General features: G+C 36.4%; 1 protein-coding gene across 4 annotated transcripts in view; it reads left to right on the top strand.

Annotated features, from left to right (window-relative positions):
• The window catches only part of STT3B (STT3 oligosaccharyltransferase complex catalytic subunit B), a 53,092-nt gene that overhangs the window by 6,149 nt on the left and 22,259 nt on the right, over positions 1 to 24,684 (top strand). For all 4 annotated transcript variants that reach the window (XM_075143372.1, XM_075143371.1, XM_075143370.1 and 1 more), the window contains exons 2-5: positions 16,099 to 16,207; positions 17,982 to 18,269; positions 19,889 to 19,954; positions 23,561 to 23,660. In XM_075143372.1, coding sequence (XP_074999473.1) covers positions 16,099 to 16,207; positions 17,982 to 18,269; positions 19,889 to 19,954; positions 23,561 to 23,660 — 563 coding nt within the window. The remainder of the gene's footprint in view (positions 1 to 16,098; positions 16,208 to 17,981; positions 18,270 to 19,888; positions 19,955 to 23,560; positions 23,661 to 24,684) is intronic.

Below are 24,684 nucleotides of genomic sequence, written 5' to 3'. Positions count from 1 at the left end.
TAAATGTAAGATACAGACATACTACATTTGAATGATGAAAGTTGTTTATACTCTAGTAATAGTAATAGTTTTAGCAGGATTTCAGGTAGCCAGGTAGCTCAAACTCAATTCTGCCATTTTTATTATAGTAGGAAAAATATTCTAGCATAGTCTCCAAATCTGATTTAGGAGAGCCTGTGTGTTCATGAAGGGCAAGTGTAGAGATTTCTGTGTTCTTGGAGAATAGTCTGCCAGGTACCTTCCCCTTCCCCCCTTTTTAATAAGGAAGATCCAGATCAGGCATCCTTTTTATCACTTCTATTGCAATATGACATGTGTTGAGAAACTCTGTTAGCACAGGTCAGTCTCTGGCTTTTGGGGCTTCCTAGATTAAAAGGTAAGTCCTGTATGTCCAGGGACTTGAACAGTCTTTCCTTGTTTAGGTACTTGGAGAGTGCTGTTTTGAAGCTAAGTAAACTTTTCTAGAAGGTTGATACAGTATTAACAGTCAAGAAGGTATGCAGTTGACTGTACTGGACTTCTCTACTGCCTAGGAAATTGCAGGAATACGTAAATATTAGAAATTTAATGGAAGGAGGACAATCTGGAAAAAGAAGATTGGACAGAGTTGAAGGCATAGCAGAGACTATGCTTTGTGTGTGGGGAGACCTCAGGCTAGATTTGGTCAGTTAGAGTGGTGCAGCTGAAAAGTGTTTCACCATGTGGCCTGATAAAATAACATTCATGTAAGAATCAAACCTCTGCTCCATCTCTACTATTGTTTTCTACCATCTCTACTTAGCAGGTAGTGTTTCTTTCCTTGCTTGCACAACTTTTAATTTGGGTGAAAACCTCATCAGACTTCATCTGAGTGCAGTAATGGGGTTATGCATGAGAGGGTAGGAGAGGCAGTGTTCATAAAACACATGCAGAGTATGGTTGCGTACAGAGACTATTCCTACAATCTTCTTTTGGAAAACATAGGAGGTGAGACAGCATGCTTGCAAAGTGTTTTTTACTGATTTGTGGATAGCAGAATGGAACTTGAAAAGGAAAATGTATTGGAATGTTTTATGTAGGCTGGGTCGAACTGAACCAGCAAGTTTAGCTTTTAATGCCATGATTTTTTTTTAAACGGTCTTCAGCAAATACTCGCAAACACTTGACTAGCTAGAGCAAATGTTATGATGAAAATCCTTGAATGGACTTTTCTTGGCAGATACACTATTATTTGAGCAGCTTAATATGTTCTGTTTTTTAAACAGAAACTTGATTTGATTACATAGGGTTAAGGTGGTTTATAAAGGTTACCTTTTGCTTCCTATCATAATTCTCTCTCTAATAGTCTCTAATAGTGGTTTTGGCAGTCTGTAATCCTAATACTGATGTTTTTAAATCTGTCTCATGTTGAACTGGTGGGGGAAGGGGAGAATAAAAATTTCGGACAGTAAAGCTAGCAGGAAAATTCAAAATCCTAGGTACTAATAGTTTTTTAAGTGGGTTGGGGGTAGGCTGAGTTTAGGGAGGTGTCTTTGCTGTTCCACAAGGATCTCTTCTGAATCAGTCAGATTATTTTCCATTTAATGTCTATCTGTGCATGTGCTGCAGAGTTTCCTCCTTAATTTTTGGAAATTCCATTATTGCAAGCCCTTTGAGGTACATTTGTACTGACATTTAGGGCTAATCCTGAGGGCTTCTTTCTACTTAGCAGAGCCATTAAAGCTGCTGATTTCAGAGCCTGTGGAGCCCGCATCCTGTAGCAGGGCATGTCATAATAAATAAATTTTATTTATTAATTTAATATAAAAATATAATTAATATAATAAAAACATGCAGGTGTTTTTATTATTATTATTAATTCCTTTAGCAAAACAACTTCTAACCATCAGTGTTACCACTTGCTTGGAGAAAAAGTGAACTTAGGACGTGTATTAGGACAAGTATTGCTATAGTGTTTCTGTGCTTTACATCTGCAGTAAATTTCGTAGTATGTCCAATGGATACACTTCATTTCCAGCCCTGTAGCTGAGCAGAGCTTGTGGCCTTTATCTGGGCTCTTGCTGGGAATTAAGGTATTTTTAATGCTGGGGTATTTTTAATGTGGGTGGCTGTAGGTCTGGGCTTGAGAGGTACCATGAAATTGACCCTAATGCTGCACCACACCTTACGTAAGTTGAAGCAGCCCGAGGAATGAATTTAAGGACATAGATACAAACAAAATAGATCAGTTTCTGTATTTCTCAACTTACTGCTGCTTTCCCAGGGTAAAAGCTCCTTTGGCGTATGGAGAATTAAATGCTTCCTATACTTCAAAAGTTCTTGCTGTTAAGTGAGGCAATATCCCTGCGCTTTAGAAAGAGAAATGGTCTATTTTAAACAAGGAATAACTGAGTGTTTGTCCATGAGTGCTTGTAAGAGCAGGAAACAGCATTTAAAATGTCTGTCTGCTGTGGGAGACCCAAGTCTGGTACCATATACTACTTTTTAAAGAGCCCGTCTAATATAAATGACTGGTGTATGTGGATTGTAATGATAATTACTTCCGGGTGTTACAATGCTTATTGTACCATTTTCTATGGCAATTGATTTATATGGGTTATGTTAGTTTGTTAGTTAAAGAGCATATTGGAGTTCTGTTCAGCTGATAATCCACGAAGACAGAATTGCAAAACACCACCTTTTCAAAACTTCCCTCACTTGAAACAAACAAAACCCTTGGGAAACTACGTTGCAACTGAGGATGCAAGTTTGGGTTGATTATTGATTTTTGGTGGTGTTCTTAATGGGATTGCCGTTGTTTTCTAGACTGTTTTACACAGTATTATTTACATTTATTTAAAAAGAGTGGCTCACTGAATGCATGGGCACCATCTATCCTCTTTGTTGAATGGTAAACGAATTTTGCAGAAGGGAAAAATAGCATGTGATTATGAAATTTTAAACTGTTCTAGCACACGTGGCTGGGCAGCCTATATTTTGTGAGTTCTTTGCTTTATTTTTTTGAGTCTCTGTGTTCATTTTTTGCAATTGTTATACTATAAATGGTAGCCAACTTCTTTAACTCCAAGGAGTGTGATTTTTTTTTTTTTCCCCCCAATCTTCCCAATAGGTGGATATTTTAAGGAAATTCAGGTATGAAAAGTACTTGTTTGAGGATGCAGCTGACTGGGAAGACTACATGTTGAACAGAATACTTGTGTGCTACAGCTAGAGGATTTGAAAATACAGCAATGTGTTTTCTTGATGCAGAAGTAAAACATAACAAAACAAGCCTACTTGTCCTGAATGCCTTTTTTATGTCTATGTTTATCCAGCTTTTTTTTTTTTCTGTAGTTTATTGCATACATCAAATGTGCTTCCTTCCTATATTAAACTTATCCCAAGCAGCATTTGGAAGTTCAGTTGAATAATTTAGAATTCCATAAATATTGTTTGGAATGTGTATCTTGAAAAAGGCAGTTTCATCTTCATGGTTGAAATATCAAAAGTTTATCATTTGGGTATTAAAGGCCTTGAAAATGCCTTTAATTCTTTCTCTGGCAATAGATAAAGTACCTTAAAGTTGCAATTCTTCTAATTTAGAAAGTCAGTGAAACAAAATTGGAGCTTTGGCATTATATTGATGTTAACAACGGAAGTAAATGGATGTCTCCTTGGCTCGCTTTACTGTAGAACAAGAGTAATGAAAGCCAATGCAGTGTTTGAGTTTTCCAAGAAGTTGTGTAATGCTACTGTGTTTTGACTATTTTATCTTATACAGGTGACTAGAATGATTTATCTAATGTCAAGTGTCTCAAGTAATATTTGAAAAACTGTTGCATGTGTCTCCCAATTCATTTTACTCTCTAACAGTTTTAATCTTTCATTTGCCAAATAGAAAATGGATTTTGACACTGGAGAGACGACCTTAAACATTTGCAACAGTATCTTAATTTGTGATGTCTCAGGTCAGATAGTAATGACAAATGTAATTTTTCTCCTATGGCTAAACATGTTCAGGAGCCAAGGAATTTTTAGCGCTTTAATTTTGTAGTCCACCGCTACTTCACCAACGTGGCCCCCCACCCTCCCACAGTAAAGCCCAATTTTTGCTTGGGAGAAGACTGGATGATATGTTTTGTGTCAAATATGTCATGCTTGTAACTGTTTCATCAAAAGCTATTTTCCAGCTTTTGTTTTAGTAAGTCAACTTCAGGGTCCCTTTTTCCTTATGCTTCCATCATACGCTAGTTTCAACACAACGTTCTTACCTATGCACATCGTGGTTTTGCTTTGTGATAGTATGTTCCATACAGTGCCATCTGCTGTCTTATTTCAGGGCTATCTTCAAGAAGAAAAAGCCACAGAACAGCTTTAAATGTTAGTTGAATGGTACTTTTACCTGGGAAGTTAAGCAGAGTTGTCTTCTATCTCAGTATCTAATATGCTGCGCTGGAGTACCTGTGGATATCATTTGCGTGTTGGAAAACACATGGAAGATGATTCCAAAGGTTCCTTTGAGAACCTCCAGGAAGCTGCCATGGCTGATAAGACGGCAGTTTAGAGTGTTTTGAGTAAAACCTGACTCTGAATATCTACAATATGACAAAGTGCTGCTAAGCTTGTCTTCCCCAGTATTAATTGGCCTTATTTGCATCTAATCAAGTGGAGCAGTTCTCCTGAATTCCAATCATCTGTTGGACATTTCCTGGGATAGTTTTCTGCTGTGTTAACAAGTTAAGGCAACTCGCAGAAATCTGATAAGCGCAGGTGTCAGGATCTGCAGCTGGGTGCAGGGAGAAACTCCCCTTTTCCAGTGGCAGTGAGCTACTGTATTGGCACATCTTGTACCCTGATCCAATCTCAAGTATCCATGAGTTCTCTGACCAACAGGCTATGGGTATTTGAGGGGTGAACATTCAATAATTTCTGCTAAAGCTCCTCTACTGTGCTATAACTGTTTAAAAGTTCTGCCAGAAATAAGGTTGTCATTGCTTAAGTGGTTTATGGGATGTTGGGTATCTAGAGCCGAATCCCTTTTCTGAATCAGGAAGGCTAACTCTAGTTTTCTAATTTAAATGCGCATTTGTGGAGAGTTGAGAGAGCATACGGTCTGGTGGGGATTGAAGCGTGAAAGGTCCTGCAACAGGCCAATTTAATTCATGTCTGGAGAGAGAAGATTTAGGATTATGTGACCTAAGAACTATCCCTTGAGAACGTCTGCTAGGTCTTTCCCCATAACTCTCACGTATCCCCTGCAATACACCTCTTTTCAACCCCGCCTGAACTGCAACTGATCCTCTTGCATTAGTATCCTCTTTTCCCCATTCCTTTTCATGGGCAACCAAATGTTCATTTTACCTTACCCTATTTGGCAGTGGGGGAGAAGGGGAAGGCATGGTACCTCAAGTCAGTACTTGTTATTTAATAAAATGGCATTAGAAATTAAACTCGTCCCTTTGACTGTTCATTAATATAAGACAGAAGGGCTGTAGCTACCGAACTGTACACCAATGTAGCCAGCTGGTCAAGGAGATGATGTGTTTTGGAAAGGACATGCTCCTGGACATATGATAGACGAGGCAATGGTGGGTGTAGTCTATGAATATTTCCGTAATAGCATTTGTGGCAGAAAGGCATCACAGCTTCAAAGCATATGTGTGTAATGTTAAGCCTAGCTCATCTTAACAGTGTTCCCCTACCTCCACATTTTTATTGTATTTTCTGTTTTTTAAAAGCCCCTTTAAGGTCACTTCTAAACATGAATTGGATTTTACTGAAGAGACAAAGGAGCACAGTGGAATAATTTGATAGCTACAATATAGTAAGACTAAGCAATACTAGAAATGCCATCACATAATGAGAAAACAAACATGTAACTTTAATTTCACATTGTATGTGGCAGGAATTTAATATTAATTATAAATACTGTCTTAAATGCTGAGCACTGTAGTCACTGCAGTACACTTATCTGTAGTGTTTCTGTGAGGATACCTTAAAAAAGGCAAATAATGTTTTGTTATGACACTTGTGTTTCTTGTGCATAGTCTTTAAAGAAACATCGGTAACCATTAAGTACAATTCTTAACAGGTTGAATTAAATTCAGTGAAAACTTGCTTTTTTTTTTTTTTATTTAGACTCATTTGAAACAGTATGAAAGGTATAAAATAAATGTTGTGGATAACTGATTTTAAATTCTGCTTGCCATACTTATTTCAGAATAAATCAGACATTGAAAGTGGATCAAGAATGCAAAAATAGTTAGAAAGATAAACTCCAGTCTGTGTATTGTAGGGAAGGATGAAGACCAGTTTCTGTTGTCATCTACTTTCCTGGTCTTTGTTTATTTTATTGGTGACATCCTATTCCCACATCAGTTTCCTCCAGTGTGAGAATGTGCAGTCACTTTGCAAACAGCTGGAAGTCTTTCTGCCCTCAGCTGGAGGCCACCATCCCTTCTGTTGGACTGTATTAATAGATCATGTGAGTACTCCTAATCTGCTTCAGAGAAAAATCGGGTGAAATGGTTTAGATCATCTTCAGAGTGGTTTGCTTTTTAGCTGTGATTCAAGCTAATTCATCTGATTTGGGCACAGAAGCGGATTAGGAGTGCTTCTGCACTCCTTTCAACTGGAAAAGATCAGCTGAAGGATAACTGCCACAGTTAAATTTGGGTGAGTGTGTAATTCAGTACAATGAATATCGTACTGAATATATTCATGTTACATTCGTGCCTTTTTCTTTTCAGCGGTATTTGATTAGGGCATAATTAGATCTCTCCCTAGTTTCTGCAAACCTTGGGCATATTGTTTGGTTTGTTCAGCAGGTAGCTATATATGTATATTTATATACATACATACCCACAGTGGAAAATTGCCTGATCCCTGCTACATGCCTGATGAATGCAATATTTATGCTTATTTATGCCAGGTTACTGAAGGGTTAAGCAGAATTTGAGCAGACATATTTAAGTTAGATAAAATTAGGCCTCAATCTCTGGACAGAAATTGTTCAAGTTAGATAGACTGTCTGGTTCTGCTCTGATGATGCTTTGTATTATCCCCTCTGAAACATTAATTTTTATTTTTTCAGCATTCATTGTAGTAAAAAGTCAGTAAGTCAACATTGCAACAGATGGAGCTGAACAGGTGCACTATGAGAGGTCCAGCTTCTTGGACTAAACATAATCTACATACAGAAAGGACAATTGAAAGAAAGCACAGTCAGAGAATTCAGGTAACAGAGCTAGTTGCAGGAGGAAGAATAGGAGGTGTATTAAGAGATGTACTAAAGAGCAAATACTTAAGGAATATTGGATGAAACACTGCCTTATTTTAACTTGCTGAACTGACTTAGACTGCTGACGTGCAACCACAACACTGTAGATTCTTTTAATTTCTGTGAGCTAACAAAAAACTATGTTGACATAATCTGTACAGAGTGGTTTGATATCTAATGTCCGATTCTGTCTGGACCTACTCTTTCTCATGTTACACTGAAGTTCAAGCAATAGGCTGTTGGTTATTGAGGGGTGAACACATTGTTTCTGCTAAAGCTCTTCTACGGTACTGTAACTGTTTAAATGTTCTGCCAGAAATAAGATTGTCATTGCTTAAATATTATATGGGATGTTGGGGATCTAGAGCCTTTGTAAGGGTCCTGTTTACTTTTTACCATGTCTTGTTTTACAGGGTAGAAACGGTCTGCAAGGGCACCTTGCATCCAAACTGTTTCCTTATATTTCATTTAATGGGAAGTGACTGTGAAGTTGGTTCAACTGCATTTTGGTGTAGCTAGTACTCCCATAGTTGCCACTGCATTGTAGCATATAGATGACTTTATTATGTAATAGAGATTATGACTGTGCCACATACTCCCAGATAGTTAAAATATAGTTAAAGTAGCTGCAATGAATAAGAAATATCCTTTATTTTACTCTATATTTCACACTATTACAAAAATTAGTATTCTTCTCTGGGTACATATTAGATCTTACTACAGGATAGCAGGTAGTGTGTTTGAGATCAGTTTAATCCACTATAATTGTTTAGGTGTTACATGTTGCTTTGTTCTATAGTAGAAGACCTTGAAAAAAGTGGCTCGGGAGCTAGCTGTCCTCTGTTCCCAGTCACTTCTTGTGAAACAGTCATGTTCAGCCCATTGATTTCTAGTATCACATTTCTCACAGAAAGAATATTTTCCTTCTTAAAACATATTATTCATCTAATTGCCTTTTGAATTCCTTTCTGCTGACCAGATCCTCGTGTACCAGCCTTTAACTTAAAAGGTCCTGAAGATAAGCTGCCTCCATCATGTTAAAAACAAGTACAGCGTGAATCTGTTTCATCTGGAAGAAATATCCTTCTTGAACATATTCTTGAATTCGGTGCAAAGCCTTCAGAGTTGCAAGATGCAAGGCTAATGCACCACAGAGTAGCCCAATAGCACTCAGAAAGAAACAGACATAACACTAGAGGGCCTTTTGAGGTTGTGGTAGTTAATGTTGTATTGAGCAGAGAAGTGATGCCTCTAAAAGCTGATGCTATCAAAAGATATGGAACCAATATTGCCATCAGTATTGATGTCAGTCATAGTGTAGTATCTGCAGTGAAGCGTATGTCCAGTAGAGAAGGAAATGAGCATTCAATTTTCCCCTGTAGGAATTCCAGATTATTCTGTTTGCATCTTATCATTGAAACCTCTTGGGAATTTTGACTGTCCCAAGAAAAAGTGTCATCATCACTTTCTTCTTAGGTCTGAAGTGTTGTTAAATGTTATGAATGGCGACTTCAGTGGCAAAGTATGTCTTTTAGTATCGATAAAACTAACACTTTTCTTAATAATTTGCCTTAAGACATGGAATAGTTCAAAATCAAGACAGAAAAAAGGAATGAAAAAGCCTAATAGGCATCAGAGGAAGTGTCTGAAACTGTAGGCAGATACATGCCCACTACAGTGATGATGGGAGGCATATCGTGGCTTCAGATGTGGCATATTGTGTGAAAAGTATAAGCTGTGGTCATGGAATGCTTTAAAAAACTTACAGCTCTTCAGCAAAAATATTGAAGATGCCCTGGGCTCTCTGAAGAAGTTAGAGTGACTGTATGCTCCCTGTAGAATTTCATATCATTAAGCTACTGGCAGCATGCAGTATCTGATTTTAGCACTTGCTAAGCATGACGTCTTATTGCAGGCCGTGAAAATACCATGCCAAGTAGTGGCAGTGGGAATGCTGTAATCCTTCTTAAACACACTGGGGACAGTCTGATATTCTTAATGGTTATTCTTAATGATTATTCTATAACCATTCTGGTATTTTTCAGGATTTCCATTGAGCATGGTTGAATGTTGGACCAGAAAAAATAGGTGCCCTTCTGGTTGTGCCATCCAGCTTTTTTTTCTGCCTGGGCTTTCTACTGTTCTTCCCCATCAGGGATTATTCTAACGGTGTTACAAACAGGAGGAGTTTTATTGCTCGACTGGATTCTAGGAATAGAAAATTCTTCCTCCTTTGACTCAGAACTTCCATCTTTTCTGAAGTTAGGTGGCCACATCACTGCAGAACTCCTTCATATAACAAAGGAGTCTTTGCCACATTTTTCTGAGTGAGTGTGTTTGTTCAGAATTAGGAAATCTGAAATCAAAAGCAGGACTGCGACCAATTTTGAACCTGAGGAAACTCAGAATGATAGTACTGCTGCCAATTCTCTTTTCAAACATTAGACTTCTGGTTGACAGTCAACTTTCTCTTTTCAAATGGCCTTACTTGCAACAAAACCCCTAAAGATCACTTGGGCCTCTATAAATGTAGGGCACTCTTGGGAGCTTTCACCAAATCCTTGATATTAGCTGAGGCTTATCTCAGAATACAAAGAGTAATTACACACCCGTATTTTTGAGATAAAATCATAAAGACTAAACCATCAGAAATTCCATATTTAACCCTCTAAAACCAACAGAATTAGGACAATATTAAACTCTACGTCAGCCAAAGCTTTTATTTTTTCTTTCTGGTGGGCTTGACTTAATAGTTGTGGTTTTCAATCAATTTTAGTAAGAACTGTGCAAACACGTTCCATGTCTCTTGTGAAAGACTGGGTAGAGTTAATGTGATCATGACTCCTGCGTGTTTGTTTTCCAATGAGGTGCAGAAGCTCCAGTTGAGTGTGCAAAATGATAACATCTTCCACATAAAACTGTGGAAGCTGTGCATCTAGAGAAATTCCAGAAGAAAGATTTGTGGACACATAAGTACTTGATTATATGTAAGTGTTCTAATTAGGGACAATTCATGCAGTGTATCTTTATGTTTGTATTAGATTTAAGACTTAATAAAACCATTCTGCTGACATCAGCTTAAGTTAAAAAGAAAGGAACATGAGATTTTTCTGAAGTAAAATTGCCTGCTTGCTCTTCCATTTTGCAGAGTTATGTCAGTTTTGGCGCAGGTAAATGGAGGACCACCCTCCATCTTGCTGGTTCTTACACATGTAGAGCTCAGTGTATGTTTTCTCCATTCCTACTGTGAGGTCTGCAATACCTTGGTTTTGGGTTGTGGGCGATGGGAAAGGCTCTTTACCAGTCATAAGTACTTTTGCCTACAGGTATTGCTGGTGCAAAATTCTGATCTTGATTAGTTGAAACTGGCTTAAATGTCCATATATACTTTTCCAAGGTTATAAACTCAATACAAGTAAGCATTTTCATGATGAGAAATACTGCCATAGTGCATTGAATTCATTATGTGATTGATGGGGTACTGTATTTCCATTTTTAAAACCATATGCAAAACTCATTGCGGTAATTGCTTATTCATAGATACAGACTTCAGAATAAGTCTTTCAGGATGTTGTGCTTGTAGTATAATATGTAGACAAGCAGGTGTTTTAAAATTTAATATGGAGTACTGTATATATGTTTCTTCGTTTCAGTGGAAGTTACTGAACTTTCTCATCAGATTTTCCATAAAAGTGTTGCACTGAATAAATTCTTCTTTGGATGGAAAGAATATGTCGGATATGGAGTCAATCTGCGACTATCTTTTTCAAGAATCTAGACTTGCCATCTCTGATTAGATCCTGTATGGCAGAATTGATTCTGTAATCCACATTTGCATTAAAAACTGACTCCTAGAATTGCTCAGATAGCTTGTAATGTTCACAGTTCGTTTGTATCATGTCGTTTTTCCGAGTTTGCAGATGTGAAAATTTTGTGCATCTGCAGCTGAAGACTTTTAGAGCACAGAAGCCTTTATAATTGCAGGCTTAGAAAATTCTCAACAGATTCTGCTAGCAAGGAGATTACATATTCTCAGATGGCTATAAAATGCCAGATAAAAAATCTAGATGATGGGGCAATAGTAGCATGAAATTGATAGGATTTTAGATAGTCAACAACATTCCCACAAGAAGCAACGCTCCGATCTTGCGCTCTGTTGTAATGGGACGGTCAAATGAATTCCAGCGCCATCAGCGTAATTTGCCTTAAATATTGTTAAGATCTGGATGAAGTAACTGCATTGCTGTACATGTGCTCTTTTCCTGTATGTTCTTACTCTCTCAATAGGCTGAATTTTATTTGAATGTTCATCTTAAATAGTACTTTTGTCAAGGAAATACTAAACTCAGGAATGTCAAAGCCAAAGATGTCTCCTTATAAATACAGCAGTAATTGTTGCTGGGAAGTGCTGGAGAATTTTGTAGCTCCTGGATAGAGCAAGTGATCACTGTGAATAGCATGAACTAATCATCTTACAGCTTTACCTTGTGTCATCAAAAAAGCAGTTCATAGGGTGGAATAAAAATCAAACCCAAGCATGAACACATAGTTAAGATTAAATGTTGACAGTATATAACATATAACTGAAAACTTTACAGGCTTTATCTTGCAAGTTGCCTAGTTAAGCTTTCCAAATTAATGTTCTACTGAAGAAAAATTATGCCTATGCTCTGTTACTTTGGTGTTGCTGCTTGAGCTCTGTTCTATGCTGAAATTGAAATATGCTTTGAAAACGAGAACCATATCTTTATTAACTCATCTTCAATTTTCTGCTGAACCTACCAATATAGAAATCTCCAGTAGTGCTACAAAATTAATGGTACCATACATAGAGTGCTTTTGTGATCACTAGAGCATCCCCCAAATGGTTCAAACTACAATACCAGGCTAATTTGGTAGTTGGGACTTTGAATTCTGAAATGTGCAAAGACTTAGGATTGTTTGATGATTCCTTTAAAGCTTATCTCAGAGGAGTAGACAGTTTAAACTACTGACCTGACAGAAAGAGGCAAGGAGAACAGCAGAGCATCACTTTTTCTCCTAGAACGTCAGCTAAAATAAGAAAAGTCAACGCTTACTGGTGTTGGTCAGCCAGGTCCTTGAGAGCTCTTCTCTGCTGAATGTTAGCAAGTGTGTGTCTTCTTCACAACATGGACTGAGAACTTGAATATTCATCTCAGTCTTTCAAGCTAAGTTCTTAATTAGGCATGTGCTTCACATAATTTTATTCTTCATTCTTCTCAGGTCTGTCTCAAATTGACTTGCCTCAAAGGGATGAGGGAGGATGAGAGGGAATCTTGGGAGATAGGTGAGCGGTTCCCATACCTCAAGATCAGGTGGGTGTGAGGGTTGAGGGTGGGAGAAAAAGGATCCCTTCCTTCAGTCTGATCCTGTCACATAGTACTACATCCTTTTTAGTCACTGTAACCAGCAGCATACGCCAATTGCTGTGTCTCCTTGGCTAATGTCTAGCCAGTCAGAAAGAGGGTTGGATAAAAGCCCTAAATATCTCTATCACCTATTCTTGCTGCTGTTGGAAATGGAAGAACTGGGGAAGGCAGTGACACTCAAGCCTGAGGAGTGCAACCCTTACCCAACACTGACTGTTCTTGTCTCTGTTCTGATTCCTCCCACAGTTGCAGCCCCTAAATCTCCAGGATGCGGGCATAGGCAAAGACAGCACTTCTGTTATTTCCCAGAGCTGTTTTATACCCCTTTGAAGCCTATAGGTAGCTGTAGATACCATAACAGTACTGCTGTCAAAATACGATACCACTGTGCTACCTTTCAAACGCAGTTTGAAAAGTACAAAGGTAGTAAGAAGGTTGTTTTGCAACACTGGCTGTTCGTTAGCGGCTCTCTCCATTCTAGCCAAAAGGGAAACAGGTTCAGGGTTGTCCCTAAAAGAGTAGAGTGCTATGAAGTGGGTAAGCGGTGTCAGAGCACAATACTGGCGTCAGGCGATTGCTAGACATGCTGTTGTCTGGTGCCCTGCCCATTGCTGCCGCTTTGTCAATGCCTGAAGCTGGCTTTGATAAGCAGCACTACTCATCAAACTTCTCCTTACCTATGCATATGTTTATATTTACATTTTAATTGATTTTCGGTTACATGTTACCTAGTGGGAGGAGAAGTGAGCGCTTTTTAAAGTCAAAGTGAGGTGCTGTAGTTAAGCTTCTAAACACTTTTTTTATGTTTCTGTGGTCAGAAGGTAATTTCTTGTTCTCACCTATAGATCTTCTCACAGTGAAAATTTAAGGTACCTATAGTATTGCTAATAATTTCTGCTGTAAAGACATGCCCAGCTGTCTCTGCATGCTTTTCACTTGTGGCAAAAGAATCAATCACTTTTTGAAAGAAGGGATTAATAGATTTATTTATCCAAAAGTATATTAGGAGGGAAGATTAAATTCCTACCTCTTTAAGTGGTAGAAATAGAATGCTGTTATGTTGCATTTCAATTTTGTGTGGTAATTTATTCTTATTAAAGACTTAATGGGACGCTGCCAAAGCACAAGACAGTTGTTCATATCCTTCTGAAGTCAGTTATGAAGCTTTACTAGCTCAAAACACGAGGAGAATGTCAATATGTGTTGTTCTTGCCTATTTCACTTGTTTAATTAATCTTTTAATGCTCTAAAAGTAAACATTACTTACACTTTGTAGCCTCTGTGAGTTTGAGTCACGATTTAAAAATTTGAAAGTAATCCATGTTAGGAAATATCTTTCTTGTTTCCTTTTTAAAGTTCTAGGATAACAACATTGACTGGGTTTTTAGTGCATTTTAAGTCTGGTCCATAGCTGGCTGGGTTGTATGTGTCCTGTGGAACATGGAACTCCTGCTTTGTCTCATACCGTACTGCAGGCACTTGGTACTAAACAAATTAACAATAGACCTTGCTATACTAAGATAAGAGGCTAATTTTACAGGTACAGCATTTCATAAATCACATTATAGTTGACAGTTCAGAACTGGAGAATTAATTAATATTTAGAAATCTAGTCAAATGGGAATAGTTGCAGGCTTATTAGAAACAAATGTCACATTGCTGTTTGATACAAAGATTTCTAGGTCAGAATGGCTGATGTTTGTGTGCATTTTCTTATATAAACATGACTAGTTACTTTTGAAGGTCCACAGTTTTATCAGTTAATGTATCCTATATAACTGCTTATTTACCACATAAGACAGTGTTCCTGAAAATACTGCACTCTATTTTTTAATTTATTCATTTTTAATGTCGCTTGACTGATGCTGTGATAGTTCAGTGAGTGGAAACATGCAAGTTTGCTGACATCTGGACTTGAATTGCAATTCTTTTCGTTCTTTCACTGTGTAGATGAAGAAATCTGCTCATGACCTCTGTGTGGTTGTACACACAGATATTAGACTTGTTCAGATATTAGACTTGTACTGATTAAACAAGTAGGAACTTGATGGGTCTTACTGTCTTGAGTGACATTAGCTTTATTCTGTTGAAATGAATAGGTTCAAAGTAAACTTGTGATATTTGGGAAATCCTAGATATATGAAAGAATTTGATGTAGTTTTAAAATTTGTGTTAGAAGTGACGCATGTTACTGATACAAGTGGATACTTTCATAAAATAGACAAAATGAAAAATACATACAAGCTTTTCTAGTCTTGAATACTAACTGTCTTTGGAAGTCTTGCATGGTGGTTTGCTCATCTAACTTGTTGTCTGTTACGTAATTCCATTTAGTCATCTGAACTTCTACTTAACTAATGAATATAATTTTTAATACTTCTTTAACTAATGATTTTCACATTTTTATCTAAATTCCAATTAGAATATCTATTAGAGGAGGGTTGGGTTTATGGTTGTTGTTTGTTTTAGAAGTGGTGTTCACCCAGGCTTTTCTAAGCCTAAACTTTCTTTACAGCGTCAATACCTGTAGCCTTGTTAGTTTGGCTTTTGAACGATTGTGAAAGAGTTGCAGTTTGGGGTAACATGTACTGCAGTTCTTCTCACAGCAGTCTGATACCTAATTTGAAGAATTAATGGACTTTGTAATAGTTGAAAGGTTTTGCTATCTGAAGTTTGAGAAGTTGGAAAAATTATGTGCCAGAAAAGTGGAAGATTAATGCCTTGATGGCAATCCATCAAGTTTTTTAATGGTATATGGGCAATGTGGAAGACTGAACTGAAGGTGTGCATGGGAGGGCTTTTGTTCTACAAGGAATTTTTTTGCAGCAGAAAATGTACAAACTTTGAAGATGAAACTTCATCTATGTAGATTTTACGTTGTGTAGATTCTTACTGATTGAAAGAAGGGAATATGTCAAGGGCATTGGATTGATAGTGTGAACAAATAGGCTGGTTCCCTTTGCATATTATTACGTTGTGTCACCTCTCAATGTTACATGAAAGAGAGCAGCAGCAGATACACTAGGTAGCTATCCTGTCTCAGAATAGGAGTCTTGCATTGATTCTTCTATGATCCTAATTCTGCTTAAGTGGTATTCTGGATGTGGTAAATAGTTGGTTGATAAACTACATTTGAAAACTAGCTTTAAAAGGAATGCAGTGTTTGCAGAGTGATAGAAAACTTTTTAATGTGTACACAAAAAAACCATCCAAAACTGTAACATTTCATCTGTGTATATGCACAGGCTGTAGAAATGAAGAAAATATAGTGGTTAGTAACTGAGAGCTTAGTAATTTACTTTAAAACTCTATGGATTTAGAGAGGACCATTGTACTTATATACTAAATGAGATGCTAAAGTTTAATTACTTTTTACGTCTTAGAAAACAGATGACTTAAGGTATACTTAAAACTTAGGTTCTTGATTTTTATCTCCCCCTGCCCCCCTTCTTTTCCTCTGTTTCTTTCTAGGTTTAACTATAGATCAACACATCATCTTGCATCCCATGGGTTTTATGAATTTTTAAATTGGTTTGATGAAAGAGCATGGTATCCACTGGGAAGAATAGTAGGTGGAACTGTAAGTATTGTAATAATAACTTAAAGATTACTTTGCAGTAACGTGTTTTTGAACTTTCAATACAAATTCGACATTGGTAAGAGGAGAGTCGTAATAAAATATGCTTTTAATTGTCAAATTGCTGCAGAGGAAATAGCAAGATGTTTTTAATTTTTAGCTGCAGGAACTAAGACAGTAAGTCAACATGCTTTAGTCTATCCAACAGCATACTGTGGACAAGAAATAGAGAACTGAGTTTTACTTCCTTACATATGAACTTCTAACAGTAATAAGTAAGGGTATTATAACTCCTGTAATTCTGGTACATGAAATGAAAAAAGCGCGCAAAAAAAAAAAAAAGTGTTTTTGAAAAACAATTATCTAAAGCTCTTAAGGCACAAGTTTTAATCCAGTGGTATATTTTGAGTGGACTTCATGTGTGTATGGAAAACGTTAAGATTTCACTGAGAAAAGACCTTTTGAAATTAAATCAGTGGGACACCTGTATGAAGCATCAGGAGTAGGTAAGATTGGTGTCGATGCAAGTCACAAGACAGGAAAGGTGTACAAAACTATTATCAAATCAGAATAGAAATATCATTCATTAGTAGAATAGCTTTAGTAACACTAAGTAACACAGCCATGTGTTACTTAACGTGTGAAAGTGCATTAAAACTTTTTAATTATAGTACATATCAGTTTAAATGCATTTCTGGAGTTTTTTGTAACAATTAGATCACCATTTGTTTTAGTATCTTAGAGATACTTGAGACTCTTTTTATGTAACATATATATGTGTTTTTTCCATACCTGTCTTACATGAAGTAAAAACCCGCAGGACATAGATTGAAATGTTGATTGCATACATTATTTTGCAAGTCACATGGTATATTATGTTTTAATAGTTTATCTTGAAAACCAGCTCTCAAGGGTATATGCAGGGGAACATTCTGTCGTCTGTTAATCTAATCTAGTACAACGCCCTTCTTAGCTTTCGAAAGAATCTAAGGCAGGTGAAGTCCATATTAACTTTTCTAGTACATATTGATTTTTCTAATGTTGATAAATGTGGGAGTGTAAAATTCCTATTAAGATTATTGTAATGTTCTCCAATATTCTATGATGGGTTCAATTAGATTTGTGTAAGTCTATGCTACCTTTCCTGGAGGACATCTTAATTCAATTTTATAGGACTTCATTTTAATCCTTCATATGCAAAGATGTCTGCAGATGTCTTGCAAATATATAATACTCAACTGACTGTCAGCTTTTCAGCTTAAAAAATAAATCTTGTTGATGCACATGTTCTTTCTCCATGGGTAACAAGAAGTGGAAGAGTGGCATGGTATATTTTGGAGGAAAATGGATAGGGCTGTGAAATGTTGGGTTTCTTCTTGTCTTAGGGTTTTGAAGTTTGGTTTTTTCCTAAAGCTGTTAGCTGGCTTGAAATTCTCTTGAAAACTTCAGCTTCTGTTTCTGTATCTTAATGACAAACTCTTCTCATTGTATGATAAATGTCAGGCAAGATAGCATATTATCTGTATGCTGCTTATTCATTTACAAAATGGATTACATGTAATTGTTAGCATTTGGATAAAATTTAAAGAACCTCTGGTATTCAGCGGTGTTGTCAAAACATGATTAAAGTAGTATTAAAATAATTCCATTAGCTTTACCTGCTCACTGCTTATATCAGCTTAAGAAATTACTGTTTCATTGCAAATTATATGGAAATAACCTTACCATGATAGTTTTCTGCAGTAACCTAGTGGCTTTTTTTTTTCTCTCCTTTTAGGTATACCCAGGACTGATGGTGACAGCAGGCCTTATACATTGGATTTTAAATATGCTTAACGTGACAGTCCATATAAGAGATGTATGTGTGTTCCTAGCACCAGTTTTTAGCGGCCTTACAGCTATTTCCACTTTCCTGCTCACCAGAGAACTGTGGAACCAGGGAGCAGGGCTTTTAGCTGCCTGTTTTATTGCCATCGTTCCAGGTTACATATCCCGATCAGTAGCAGGATCATTTGACAATGAAGGCATAGCTATTTTTGCACTGCAGTTCACATACTATTTATGGGTAAGTAATTGCTGAGTCTTTTGCTTTGGAAAGGTTTTTTGGTTCCTCCTCCAACCAAATGACTGATTTTTCTTAGAATCCATTGAATTCTTATTTTCCTCCCTCTCATTCCTCTTCCCCTTGGCTCTTGATCAAGCAAGTGCTGAGAAGTCACATGATCTGAACCACTCCATAATCATGCCCTTTAGTTTGCTATGTAAAAGTACTGTTCAACTGAAGTATGTGTCCTATTGTAGTAATAATAATAATAATAATGATAAGTCTATAAATTTAAAGCAAATAGAAGGGTTGTTTGTGGTTTTCAGTAATTATTAGTATTACGTGAGCATCAAACTTTAGCCTTGTTATTTAGCTGGTGAAAAGCAGTAGACTCTGAATATAAAGTGATTTGAATTGTCTTCTGGAGAAGCTGTTGACTGTATGGGGGGTCTGGGCTTTGACTTAAGTATCCAGATTAAATACCCATAGCTATCCGGAGCAAGATATTAATATTGCTTGCATGCTTGAAAAAAAATAGTCTGATGTCTTTTAATTAGCCTACTTGCTAGAGCAGCTTGTCTGTCACTCCCTAATCTGTATATAGAATTGCATCTAGAATTGCATCAGTTTTTCTAGACTGTTGCATCTATTTTAGAAATATCACAAATAGCATAACTATATTGTTAATTCCACATAGACACTGTATGGTACTGTCCTTTGTGCATTCCTTGAATGCATATACTTTTCATTTTGAGTGTCTCCATGTACATGGAGACATGGTCATTACAACTTTTCCCATGATTTTGTCAAGAGTTCTACTTTTCATAAGCAGATGCATACTCACAAGTTTTTTAGCTTCAGAATATTTCAAACTTGGGATATCGTTGATAGGAGTATAATGGAAGGGAATTCAAGTTTTTCATGACTGAGTGACTGGTGTTACTTAAATGCAGGTTTTTAAAATCTGGACATAGAATAAACTGCAGCTGTAAAGGTGTACAATAATGATAACAATAATAGAATCAACCTACGTTGTTACTTTATAACAACTGAGACATGGTAGCAGTTACCTGTTCTTATGGAACTCATATATTTTATAGATAACTTTCTAGCTTTATTTAATGTTGGTTTTTCGTTCCTATTTTCCCACACCACAATCACCACCATCACTTTTGGACAAAATCATACTCCTGGGCCAGTTTATGGATCCTGCTAAACCTTTAGTAGTATCTGGATGTTCTCGTTAACCTTAAGTGAGTTTTTCAAAATTACAGAATAGCTCTTTTATCTATAATTGCAGAGTTGGGTCTGATGCCAGCCAAAGCAAGCCATGGATAGTCTACACTTAGAATTATAAAGTGGTCTAATGTCTCAGAGAAAGTAGCATAGAGGTGTTGCAGATCATGAAGCAGAGAGTTGCATTGCATCCTGCCTCTGCTTTAACTGGAGAGATAGGTATGAGCTGTTTTGTGTGTGAATGAATTCACTTGTGGTTTACTGTTATGGACATCAATTCAGAAGCATACAAATATAACTTGATATGTGCTAAAGAAGTTCTCCTGACAGTTGTTTCGGAATGAAATTTTGGAATATTGTCCAGTACTTGTTTGTCATTCATAAATACTTGGCTATTCTTAAAGGTGAAGTCTGTGAAAACTGGGTCGGTCTTTTGGACAATCTGCTGCTGTCTATCCTACTTTTACATGGTAAGGCTTTTATATATATAATAGCTAAACTATTTGAGTAGGGCTTACATAATCCATATGTTGACGAACAACAGAAGAAGGAAGTTTTAATCTTTGTTGGAGGCATAATATAAGCTTGTTGCTTCATATTACTATTAAAACCTTAAATATATGAGTAAAAAGACATAATAAATATTTTGAAATTTAAAGTATTTAAATAAACACAATGAAAATGACTTTTGGAAAAACTCTTAAGCAGAATAACTTTACTTACAAATTTATCCTGTGCTGTGAATAGGTACTCTGATTCAGTGGGATTTTGTTTTGGTGCAGGTGAATTAAGGTGCAATTTTGATATTCATGTGTCTGTGTATCATTATTACTAAAATGCAATAATAATATTTAAAATTTATGAACAAAGTTACACTTATATAACTTAGAAAGCTATTTCTTTGGGTATAATTATGCCATAAAGTAAAGCTTACCACCAGAAGTGTTGAATGAATTGTCAGATTAAACGATCATAAAGTCTGTTTTTCATTCTTGATCTATGAAAATGGAGGCTATTGTAGAGATGTTCCTAAGGGCTAACAGAGGGGGAAAACAGTAGTAAAATTGAGGAGATAAAACTAATAGCAAAATAGAGGGAATTGGTTTCACCCTTCCTCCATCTTCTGAAACCTTAGACTTGAGGAATTTTCCTGTATGAATCAGTCAAAGGTGCTTTTTTCCCCCTCACTGATAAACTTTTTTTTTGTGGCTATATGAAAAATAAATTAGCCTCAAAATAGCCAGTGGTGGGACAGTCAGGCTAATTGCTTGGTGTCAGTTAAGACTGAGGTCTCAAATACTGCTTTCTACAGTCAGGTAACTAGGCTTGTAAGAAAAAGGAACTTATGAATTGTTTTTAGCCTTAATTTAAAGTATAAGGTTAATTCAGAGGTTATCTGGATGCTGCCTAGTTCTCCTCTAGCTTTAATATTCATTGGGTTTTCTGGGAGATTTTTGCTGTTAATACAGCAAATAATAGCTCTGTATATGTCGCCAAAAAGGACAGCTATCTCATGTTAAGAGTACATTTATTTCCTCTCCCGTTTCTCCTCCTTTTTGCCAAGCCATTAAATAAACAGCCACTTCTTTATACATAGCATTGCTGTTTATATAGCATTACAGTGAAGAGATCCTGTAGGTTTGGTACAGATTCATGTGCAGTACAAAATTGGGCAAGTAAGTTTTTTAATTGTTATATTTGTATACCATAGTCTTTTTTATATTGTGCCAGTTTATTGGCAAGATCCTCTAAAAGTGCTGTTCATAACTATGCAGATAACAAACACGATAGTTTTACAATTTTACTGCTGAAAAATCATGCAATAACAAGTTCTTCCCATCTTAGTCTGACTAGCGTCTTGGTCAGTGGGATTGTACAAGAGGAAGGGGATGTGATCTAGAGTGTGCGTGGTGACAGAACATACGAAATCAATGTCATCGTCATGACATTCAATCCTTGAATGTAAATTAATGTTTTTTCTTTTATTTTCCTTTCAAGTGCTGTCAACTAGTGAAAGGTTAAGATTTGTCCATAGCTTAGTCTCAGTGATTAGATGATAGAATTTTATTGCTTTCAGAGTGTACCTACTTCATCCCTGGTGGTGGCTTTCCATATATTGTATTTCCCTTTGGGAAGGAGCTTTGTTAAGATGCCCTGCTAGACATTTTGCTTAGGTAAACTTTTAGGACCATGCATAATTGTACTATTCGTGTTATATTATTCATTTGTCTTTCTCTCATGGAATTAGTTATGTTTTCACTGTAAGTTGAAAATTAAATCAAATCACAGTTTTGAGGTAGTAAGAGTCAGTCCTTGTATGGGGAGTTTGGGGAACAGCTATTTGAAAGAGAAATGGATATTGCATGGACTGACAGAAATCTTTCTTGATATCTAAATGCTTAAAATATATACCTAACTCACTGTGATAATTTGACTCATAGCATTGCATTGCATTCCATAAGGAGAAGGGGTTTTTCTTGCATTTATATTTTTAGCATTTATTTGACTTCAACAACTTTTGCTTCAGATAGCTTTTTATGACAAGGAGGTAAAATAAAACAAAGCTTTACGTTGAAGGAATCCTTGTAGGAGTAATAGCATGTTTCCACTCTTTTTGTCAATCTATGAGGATACCTCAGTTTTGTTTGAAAAGTTCCAAAGTGCATCTTCAGTCAGTACAATCTTCAATGCTTAGATTTGGTTTAATATTTTGATAATTAGAGATGCAGGTCTCTGGTCCATACAAACTGTCTGCTACCTGCTTCATTCAAACCTTTCCCTAAATATGACAGTGCCTTAATTGCACATTTGTTCTCATTCTATTCTGTCTTACCTGTATTCATATAATATTTGCTCTCAATAAATAAACTTGCCTGTGTAAACCATGATACTTCATGCTAGTAATTTGGCAATAGGATCATGATAATCTGAAACGAGTTTCTAGAAAATTTAGAAGATTCTATTCTACTTGTTCCACATTGTTTGAATCGGTTACTCCAAATTTTGAAACGCTGGGTATTGTAGTATTAGTATCAAAAAACAGTACTTGGCCTTATCCTTATTTTGGAATCCGTACTATAGAACATAGTCATTTGGGTTTCCTTTTGGATTCTAGGGCTCTAAAAATATCTACATGAATCTAAGCCCTAAAGTACAATTAAAGTGAAAACCACATTAGCTAGGGCATTCTAAAAATGAAGATCTAGAGTAGGCATGGTACATATGGGAGAAGTCTAGACTGTAATTTGACAAGAGGACATGTGTTATAATACAGATTGTCTGGTCAACATTAGCCCTTCTAAATATGTTAGAAATTTAGATAACGCATTTTAATGATAGCTTATTAAATCTTTATCTAAACCAGCAATCAGTGATATATTGATAACATTGTAGTGTTTCACTTCTAAGTACATCATACCAGTGCTTCTCAAGTGCTGCTGTTACTACAGGTTCGCAATATCCATGACAGTGTTGTACACCATTCCACAGTGCTCAGCCCTGCTTCCCCATGCATCCACCCCCTTCCTTTTGTTTCTTTCCTTACACTGCAACCTGCATTGGCTGCTCTGCTCCCGGAGTTCTGCTCCTGGAAGTGTACTTTGCTCCCTTTCTCCTCTCTGGCTGGAGATACTGTTCCCTGTCCCCAAAAAGTGCAGAGTATGGTGCTAAATTTTTATGTCAAAGGAAAATTTTGGATCCTACGTGGCACTCCTACCACTGCCTTGTGCTGCAGCCTTCACCATGGGGAAAAGCCCCCAGCATCACATTCTTGTTTGCCAGAGTGACCAGATTAGCCGGGGAGGAGGAGGAGATACAGGAAGGATGGCCTTGAAAATCCACCAGCCCATTTCAAAAGTCTTTAATACTTTGATATGTGGTGGTTTTGTTGGTTTTTTTTTCTTTTTTGATAATAAATACTGAGAAAGATTCTGCTGGTATTGCTAGTAGTTTGGACTGCTTGTCCAGATGGGGTTTGTGTTTTCTTGTTAGAAGATCAGGATGTATAAATCCAGCATTGGCTCTCCTAAGAATTTGCAGATATTTTCAGATCTAATTTCCCATTCCATTCCTCGTAGGTCTCTGCATGGGGTGGTTATGTTTTCATCATCAACCTTATTCCGCTGCATGTGTTTGTTCTGTTGCTGATGCAGAGATACAGCAGGAGGGTCTACATAGGTAAGTTTTGTTCATTGAGCAGTCATTCTCCAATGCTGAATCATGAGATATGAAATTAATTATACTGATGTGTTTTGTATCAAAGGGGAATTAAGTAATTGCATATCAGGTTTCATTTTATTAATTTGTTTACTGATTATAGCCAGTTATTTTCTACAACATGGAAATAAGGAGTTAAAACATACTCACACTTCCAAAATTTCATATATGTAGCTGCTAATTAATTTTTTCCCTTCTAGTGCACTGAAAAAAAAAATTGGATGGTTTGATATTTGTAGAATCCTTTTAATATTTTTTTTAATATATATATATATAAAATGTGTGTGTCTGTAATAATGTTTCATATTTTTGTGTTTTCCTAGTATGTTGAACAATTGCTATTTTTAAAAAGTTGTGCTGCAGAAATTATGCAAACATATAGTATATTGTGACATATATGAGAAAAGACATAGGGAATTTTAAGCAGCCATGTATGTTTTATATAACCTGGTCTGACAAGTAGTGTAAGAGTTTGTCCACTCCACGTGAATCCTTAAGATTTTATTGGGTTAATGGGTCAGCCTTCCTTCCAGTTTCAGGAATGTGTGAACAGTGATCTTAGGAGGCTAACTTTCCAATTGATTTGCCTGACATTTAAATACTCTGTAAACTGTTTTTACAGAGACTTTACGAATTAAATCAGTTGGCCATGGTGTAGGTGTGTGAATGAAATAAGCAATTTGGATATTCAAAGGTTTCTAAGTTAGCTAGAACATTTTTGACTCCATAATGTGAAATCCTTACAATAGATTGAGAACATAGTATGAGTTGAAGTGTAATATCACGGGATGTTTCATTTTGTAAATATATTTTTGTTACCCATTTTAATACTGTTTTATCCTTGTATTTTTAATTATTTTAATGCTTTTTTTCTCTGCTAGAGAAATGACTATATTTACATATACACTTGAACCATTATATACTGTAATATTTACTCAACTTACTCAAGTTCAGTTTTGTATTTTTGTTACCAAAACTATAAATA

Source organism: Calonectris borealis, chromosome 2, assembly GCF_964195595.1.
Source record: "Calonectris borealis chromosome 2, bCalBor7.hap1.2, whole genome shotgun sequence".
Lineage (NCBI taxonomy): Eukaryota > Metazoa > Chordata > Aves > Procellariiformes > Procellariidae > Calonectris > Calonectris borealis.
The sequence above is the reverse complement of the archived record's forward strand: the minus strand, read 5'-3'. Positions and strand labels throughout refer to the sequence as shown.